We start from the raw sequence: 8,554 nt of genomic DNA, 5'->3' as shown, positions 1-8,554 counted from the left end.
TATGTACGAACAAAATGTTGGGGCCTTGATTTCAAACTCTAACACATATAAAAGGCTATAGCCTAAAGCAAGCAAACAATAAGGTTACTTTTGACCATTATTTGTAGCAACACATAAAGAAAGAGAAAGCGCCAACTGTTAGGACAACTAAAATGTGTAGGACGAATCATACATAATTCTTCAGAAACCAAATATTATGGTCAGAAAAAACCTGTGAAAAAGCAACACTATAAAACGACATTATTTGTTGCAAGTACAATCATGACTGCTGCAAAAGCTTGGTACAATGGGAATGCAAATTAAATATAAACATAATTAAATACCATAGGAAGACAAACATCCTTCACACGTATACACTTTACAATCAAATCTTCATTGTAATCAATTATATTAATTTATAAGTCATATAATTAGTATAAAACTTACCCTTGTCTATTCTTTTGGGTAAATCATGTCTGCATTCTACAATCGATAAGCACAAACCACGCGAGCTCCATGAATTTTGTAACACGATTTCTTTTTCTTTAATTTTTAATGTGGACTTCTACTTTTAACAAAACTCTGGTAAGAGCTCATATTGACTATGACAAAAAGAAAGTAAACAAATAAAGAATAATTATTATTTTATAAATTAATTTTGTAAAATTAAATTAATTCTATAACTTATATTTTAAAATGATATGAAAATTTATCTTAACAATTATTATTAAATTTACTAAATTGTTCGTTATCGGTTATTATCGAACTACTCTCATATGTTTAATTCTAATCATAAAAAAAATATTAGAAATTTTAACCGATGATATAACAAAAATAAAGTGTATGAATCAATGTAACATGAATTCGAGAAAAAGATTAATCTCTTACAATATAATGAATTGAAGTTTAAATTTTTATTAGAAGTAATGATCATGTATGCATATCTGATATTTGATCATGGAATAAAAGAGGATACATATATTTGTGGGAAGAAAAGAAGAAACTGGAGGATTTAAATGTGGAAATTAAAGAAGTAAAACGAATACCCTTTTACGAAAAGAGCAAACAAATCATTTCCTTAAGACAAAAAGTAGTGTAAGTTCCAATCAATATTTTATTATACACGAAATTGTGCACTGCCAGTGACTAATTCTCTGGAATTCCATGTATCCAATAATTATAATAATTACAGAGCAAAAATGAAGCCTAGCCCTATGATATCACCTATTGCTAACAATGATATACCAACCACAAGAATAGGATAATTTGCATGGAAAGTTTTTCGTTTTGAAGTCAAAAGAAAACATTTTGACAACGCAACTGAATTAGTGTTTAAGAATAAATAAAGGGTACAAAAGTAGACAAGCAGAAGAGAAGAGAAGCAGAGACAAAGTATCACCCTGAGAATGAAAAAAGGATTCTTTATGTTTCTGCTCCTTTTGTCATGGTTTTGAGAAATACTGGATAGAGCTTTAAGGACATGTCAAGCTGGAAAGATTTTTTATTTATTTTTTATTTTTTACAACCTAAATACCTAACATGATGTTGGGCTTCTATCCAATCATTAATTGATTTTATATCTTTTACAAAATAAGGCATATGACCATACTCTAAGTCACTTGGGTTGCCTTGCCAGTTGCTACCCATCTTGTGGAGGGAGACTTTAAGACAAACAGATACCATCTAATAAATGTTGGAATCTATACAACGAACAGTATAATTGATTCGAGAGGAGGACTAAAAATACACTCTTTTAACATGTTCTTTCAAACACACCTTCAATTATTAGTTAAATTTTATTAGAAATATGACAACACATGAGCATATGAATGCTCCAAAACTTTATATTGAAAAATATCCCTGAAATCAGTGGAAGATTTTGAGTTAATATTGGGGGGGGAAACTGTGCATTCAACTCCGGTATATAAATATATGAACTAAAGAGGAAGGTACTTGTTGGGTTAATGCATATTACTGGGTTAAAAGCTATAATTAACAATATGGGACCATTTATTAGAGCAACCTTTACCAGACAAAAGCTGTAACTAATAGTTGGGTTTAGTTTATCTAACCTAAAGGGATGTACTTTAGAAAAACAAATGCAATATAATCACTGGTCGGGAAAGTAAGTGGTTCCAATTTTAATAACTTCATGATTTATTGTTTATTATTGTTTTAGTACAAAAATTACTTACAAATATCTATTGGTTGTTCATATCCAAAATACTCAAAAAGTATAATTTATCGTCTCTTAATTCTAGGAGGTCATAAACTTGTGCTTAAATGTATCAAAATGTCATATTTTTTTAGAAATAATTTCAAAAAATTTCGACATGTGATCTTAATTGTAGTAAATATTTATGGTTCTTTGATTTAAATCATTAGGTATTTGTGTTGGTTAATTGGATAAATAATTATCATAATGTTCCATATATTTCCAACTTAAATAATTTGCTTTAATCAATTTTGGACTCGAGAGTTTATACTTCTCAAGCCTCAAACACATAAGTATAAAAAAATTAAGAGTTAATCATGCATACACTACCCGTGTAAAGTTTTTTACACTGGCAACTAATCATATCTTTTAAATTATTTTGTTTTATGTTTATTTCATTAAATAAGCAACTAACATGACACTATTAAAAGATATGATTGGTTGTCAGTGTAAAAAAAAATTTATACTAACAATGTATAGATGATTAACTCAAAAATTAATGTAACTGATATATTCAACTTATCTTGATTGACTTTAAGGATACAATTACAATAAGTGAAAAAATATCAAATTACATAAGTATAACTTTTATTATTATATTATTCAATAACTTAAAAAGTTCTCTTACTTAAATCAAATCATATATAAAAAATTTATATTAATATGAAATTATTACACGTCTCTTTCATATAAATTAAAATTCACATAATATATATATATATATATAATGCATTAAATTATGAATAATATGATTACATTTTTATTATAATTTAACTTTTAAAAAATTTGATATAAATATTTAAGATAATATAAAATTTTAATTTAAAGATTGAATCGATAAAATTCATCTTTAATATAAAATTATTAATTATTTAATAACTAGTAAAATTTACATAAAGATAATTTAATTTCTCTCAATTAAATCAATAAAATTTACTTTGATATGAAACTATTAACTGTATAATTGTTAATAAAAAATTACAGTTTATATATTTAAAATCAATTTTGTTAACACTAATCTGACAGTCAATTTCACTCAGCGTCGAATATTCCGAGTTTCCAATGCAGGCACCACCAGTTCAATCCATCCAAACTCCAAAGCAGGTCTAAACAGTAAGTTCAACGTACACATCATACATCGTTATCCTTATACTCTAATTTTTTAATACCAGTCAAAGGAGGGGGAAAAAAAGCCATCAAACTCCAGGTTAGCACACAATAAGGAAGTAGGATTTAAATTGTTTTCTTTTGGCCAATCACACCTACCTAACACCAAAAATATTTTCTCAACTCACCAAATAAAAATAAAAATAAAAACTTGCCAGACTTGCCAATATGCCGTAGTATTATGACTTAGTGAGCAGCCTATACTAATGTCAAGCTATGAGTTGCCACTTACCAAGGAAACTAGCTAGGGGAGTTGAATTCTCATCATAAATCAGTAGTTTTAAAAGTTTAATATTCCCCCATCTCATAATAAGTTCAGTGTCGAAAGGAAAAAAAAATTATAATAATATTTTGATATAATATTAACTAGCTTTTTTATTTTTACTCGTGATAATATTATTTTGTACCGTCTTTTGCAAAAATTAATCATAAAATTAATTTAATAAATTTACTATTCCCTTCAATCCATTTATTACTTTTTCTATAACCTAAAACACACTAATTAAAGTGATGGAGTAGTAACCATCTTGAGCCTTTCAAGCTTTCTTGAACTAATTAAAGCACTTGACCCTAACAAAAGAAAACACGAAAGCAGATCATTATTGTAATTTAATTAGCTTTATTTATTTTACATGCTTCACTAACACTGGTCACAACAAACTTTGCAATGTAATGAATGTTTAAACGGTTAATTATTGATGATAATTTTACAATATACTAGGAGATACTTTCCAACAGACTGCAAGCCTATAAACAAGAATCAGAATTCTGGCAATCTACATACACAAGTCGAGAACTGATTTGACTTCAAGAAGCAGCATTTGAAACCTTTGGGTGATCCATAAACAAATTGATGCTATACAAAAAAACTATTTCAACCAATCAGCAGCTGCCCTTCCAGCAAAATAACTAAGAATTTTCACCCAAAAAAAACAGAGCTTAATGGCAAATTATTTTAATCCTACAATGTCCAACTGGAAGCTGGAATCCCTTGTTTCTGGAACCAATCAGGCATGTGGAACTTTTCATAGAGCACAGGCCTAACATCATTCTGCTCAGAAAGTTGCTTAAGAAGTGGAAGAATGACATCTAGAAGCTGTTACACGTCAAAACACAGAAGATGGTGAACAATTTAACAAAATATCACATGATTTTATTTTATTTACTTGGCATTGGTGGCTTTAATTTTCAAAAGCACAGATCTTTGTACCTGTGTGTCATGAGGTTGTCCAGCGGAAAATGGAATGCAAGGAATTCCATTCACTGGTTGCAATACAAAGCTAAAGGGATTATTGTCTACAATAACAATGCGGCAAAGATCCTTTGAGATACAGGTGAGATCCTTAACATGTTCCCGATATTCCCTGCAAGCAACAAGCATTTATGAGAGTGCTTGTACAAATTCATCCAGCAGACTCCACTCCGAACTTCAAACTTAAAGACAGAGACCCCAAAATAACTTAAAAATTACAGAAACGATTCAGATTACTTAATAACACATTGTTAAAAAAACTACAAAGAACACCTCGCAGTCTGAAAACACTGAAAAAGAAGCAACTAAATTGTAACATCAATGACAAATACAATGATTCCAGTAACTGCTTATTGAGAATTTTTTTTTCAAACTGGCTCTAAAGAGTTTTGTCTGTCTCGTCCATATTCATCTCTAGTGATTATAGTAAAACCAACAAAAGAATGAAGACATTAAACCAGAAAATCCAATGCATGTAATCCCTCGGGAGTCTGAAGATATTACAAAAAGCCTTTAGGGGGGGGAGGAGGAGGGGAAGGCAACCACACTCTGCATAACAAACAATATTTATATGACCACGAGGAAACATTCAACTTGTTGAAGTAACATCACAACCACACATATATAAAATAAACATATAGCTGAAAACAAAAAATAATTAACACATTTAGAAATAATTAAAGAGAATGATTGCTGCATGGTTCATCTATAATTAGCACAAAACTTTCATCCATTTAACCATGCAGCACACTGCAGTCTAGCATAGGCTTGTTCAGTCCACTAGAGTTGGGCGTCATTATATTTATAGAGAAGACGGGCATAGAACATGAATAAACAAGGAATAAAGAATCATAAAGATTAAATGAATTATAATATTAATTCACATAGTAGGCTGGCTGCCAGCAACAAAACAGAAAGATTAGTCACATAAAAACAGAATAGTGGATTGGAAACAAGGTAGATGCATCTTACGTGCTAATTGTTGAGGGCCGATAAAGTCGTAGACTGAATCGATTTTCCACATCTATTCTGTCAACAAGGGGTCTAGCATAGCCTGTGACAATTTAGGGGCATGTCATGTTCAGAAATGTCAAACATAATTTCCAAAAGATGAATATACACACAAGTGCAGCAGCTTAATATTTTGAAACAAACCTTCAAGACCAGCAGTAAACAGCACCAATTCAGCAAATTCACTGAGTTTTTTTAAGAATTCCTTCAACCCAGGGCGTTCAAATACTGTAACATAATTGATTTTTGGTTTGGCTTCTCCTTCCTTGAAAATCCAACATGCCCAATTGAGGATATTATATTCTAGTAATGGACAAGCAATCAAATACAAGTTACAAAGTAACTTACCTTGTCTATCGATACACATTCCAGCTCAAACCAATTCAAACCACCTTCAATTGCTTGAGTCCGTAGAGCAGCTGGCAAACTTGATGTCTCATATGCACATACCAGTGTTTCATCCAAGTCCAGCACCACCTACAAGTGCACATGAAAGATCAAAATCTGCATTAGCAACTGGAAATTTGTGATAAATGGTAATAGAAGATTTGAGGAGCAGAAGTAACAAGGAAACAACATAGAGAATGACTTCATCAGCATTCTTCTAACAACTCATCAAAAGAATACCCTTTATACCACTTTTCCTTCTTTTCTGACTAACAAAAAACAGGGTTGCTTTTCCATTCTATTCATGAATTCGCTTCAGAAACTTTATTCATTCAAATGTTAAAAATCAAAACACCGTGCATCTCATATTCAACATGGCACTCTTGGACTTCAACCACAAAGTGCGTACATAGTAGCATTAGTTGCATGCCAAATTTGGGCATTTCTAAGTTCATGCCAAAGGTTGATGTAAAGATATGAAAATTAAAACAAAACAACAACTCAATGAGAGAAGCTACAAGCTAAATATCAATAAGAGAGTTTACAAAACAAACCAAGGAATCAGTGCAGTACACAGCTATATCCGAACAAAATAAAAAACATCATAATTCCCTCCATCATAACAATCCGAAACGTAAGGGGCTTCAGCATGAACTGCATGTGATATGACAAGTGCGACTCAACTTTGAGGCAAGCAACAGAAATTGGTACCCGCAATCAAACCCAGAGCACAAGCTTCTACAATCACAGTTTTAATATCCCCAAACAAGAGAAAGCATTTAAAAGCCATTTCTAATGTCTTATCTTCTGTCTTAGGTGCTTCGAAAACCCTTTGAGCAAGTCAACAAGACCATCACAATAAATATGCATGTCCGTGTAAAATAAAACCAAACCACGACCACAGAACATCCAGCTCTTCGCGTTTAACAAAATCCAAACACAAAAACAAAAAAGCATGAAACTGAAAAGAAAAGGAAAAAAAACACACACACACACACACACACACACAAAAAAGCAAATGAAACCGCAGAAAAGAATATATCTTTGCAAAAAAAAAAAACAAAGAAAGTTGAAGAATAAACAATCATCTCCATCCCCAAAACACGGATACAGCCGTGTAACACACTCAGTGATCTTTATTCACTACAAGTATTTCAGCACCCTTTTCAAACCCAACTCAGATCAAACAAGCTAGAACCAAAAATAAACTAAAATCCTGAAAAGAAAGAACTCCAGCGCGAGAGAAACAATCAATTAAAAAAAATAATAAAAAAAAAGAGTAGATACCGTGAGTTTCTGAAGAGGACGATGATCGGCGGGGGAATAATGAAGGGGTGAGATTTGAACAGCGGAGGGAGGCGGCGAATCGTGGTCGACAAGCTCAACCGACGGAAGAGGCTTGAAGGAAGAAGAAGAGGAAGCGGAAGAAGAGAGTAAAGGGTAGTGACCTAAGGCTCTTATAATCTGATAGAAGATCTGAAAGAAGAAGGCCAACCAACTCAACAGTGCCCTCCACACCTGCTGAGTCCTCGGCGAGTACACCTCCGCCTGAGTCAACTCGCCCATCTCCCTAACCCTAACCCTAACCCTAACCCTAACCAAACCAATAATTATTATCCGATTCTTCTCTGCCTTTAAACAGCGATTGTGCCGTGCTGCGTACGCCCTTCTCTCTCTCTCTCTCTTTCTTTTGCGTGTGATTGATTTTCAGAGAGATGTGGTCATGCTACTGCAAGAGAGAGAGAGAAGGAAAAGGGCAACGGAGTTCCGCACGCGCTGCGGTTGCGCGTCACTCCCCTTGCTGCCGCGTTCGTCTTCGTCACAATAACAATAACACTTTTTTTTTTTTAAGTAATTTCGAATTTTGCTTTTTCTGCGCTCATCCACCATTCATTAATACGGACTATGCCACAAAAATCAACTTCCTTCGCCCTCTTCCATGCAAAATATTGTTTTCCAACTTTTCGGTTATGTTTTTTTTAGAAATAATTTGTTTGCTAAAAAGTAATTTGTTTTTTTTATGCTACATAAGAATTGTAGATATCAAATGACTCGTCAAAACTATCCCGTATAATGATGTTACAATCCTCCAATTAAATACTATTATCTATTTTCATGATTCATAATTTTTGGACACAAAAAAAAATTTCTTCTATCAATTTTTTTTAATGATTAGTAAAAGTTTAGTAGTATTTAATTTAACATAAAATTTTATTAAAAAAACTTACCTTTAATATTAAAGAATATCTTTAAATAGATTTGTCTAGTAAGATTTTAATAATGATAGAGAATATCGAATTCTTAACTATTTATGTTAATTCATGATGATAAATAAATTATATGTCTAGAATAATAACTCAAATTTATAAATTAAAAAATTTAATTTTTTTATGCCTAAATATTTTTTAATGAAAACATTTTATTTTGTATTTTCAAACAACTTTGTTTAACTCCAAGCGTATGGTTTAGTGGTAGGGGTTGATCCACGCTTAAGCAAGGTCAGAGGTTCGAATCCTGCCTTGTATATGCAGCCGCGTTAAATC

General features: G+C 31.8%; 1 protein-coding gene across 1 annotated transcript; it reads right to left on the bottom strand.

Annotated features, from left to right (window-relative positions):
* Positions 1-3,960: 3,960 nt before the first annotated feature.
* On the bottom strand, positions 3,961-7,874 carry LOC109791082 (Haloacid dehalogenase-like hydrolase (HAD) superfamily protein). Its single transcript, XM_020350334.3, has 6 exons — positions 7,299-7,874; positions 5,973-6,101; positions 5,769-5,889; positions 5,586-5,667; positions 4,572-4,725; positions 3,961-4,457 (listed from the first exon to the last, which is right to left on the bottom strand). Exons 1-6 carry the CDS (start codon positions 7,575-7,577, stop codon positions 4,323-4,325), a joined length of 900 nt encoding a protein of 299 aa, XP_020205923.1. The 5' UTR covers positions 7,578-7,874; the 3' UTR covers positions 3,961-4,322.
* Positions 7,875-8,554: the final 680 nt, after the last annotated feature.

The sequence above is a fragment of the Cajanus cajan genome, chromosome 9, assembly GCF_000230855.2.
Source record: "Cajanus cajan strain Asha chromosome 9, NIPB_CcT2T_4, whole genome shotgun sequence".
NCBI lineage: Eukaryota > Viridiplantae > Streptophyta > Magnoliopsida > Fabales > Fabaceae > Cajanus > Cajanus cajan.
Note: the sequence above shows the minus strand (reverse complement) of the source record. Positions and strands in the feature narration are given on the sequence as shown.

What these genes read in the sequence shown, in the direction of transcription:
- LOC109791082 (XM_020350334.3), bottom strand. Translation starts at nt 7,577, where the DNA reads ATGGGCGAGTTGACTCAGGCGGAGGTGTACTCGCCGAGGACTCAGCAG. An exon ending in CGGCCCTCAACAATTAGCAC is followed by an intron (nt 4,726 to 5,585) that starts GTAAGATGCATC and finishes TGTTGCTTGCAG; the next exon opens with GGAATATCGGGAACATGTTA. An exon ending in GACAACCTCATGACACACAG is followed by an intron (nt 4,458 to 4,571) that starts GTACAAAGATCT and finishes GACGTGTAACAG; the next exon opens with CTTCTAGATGTCATTCTTCC.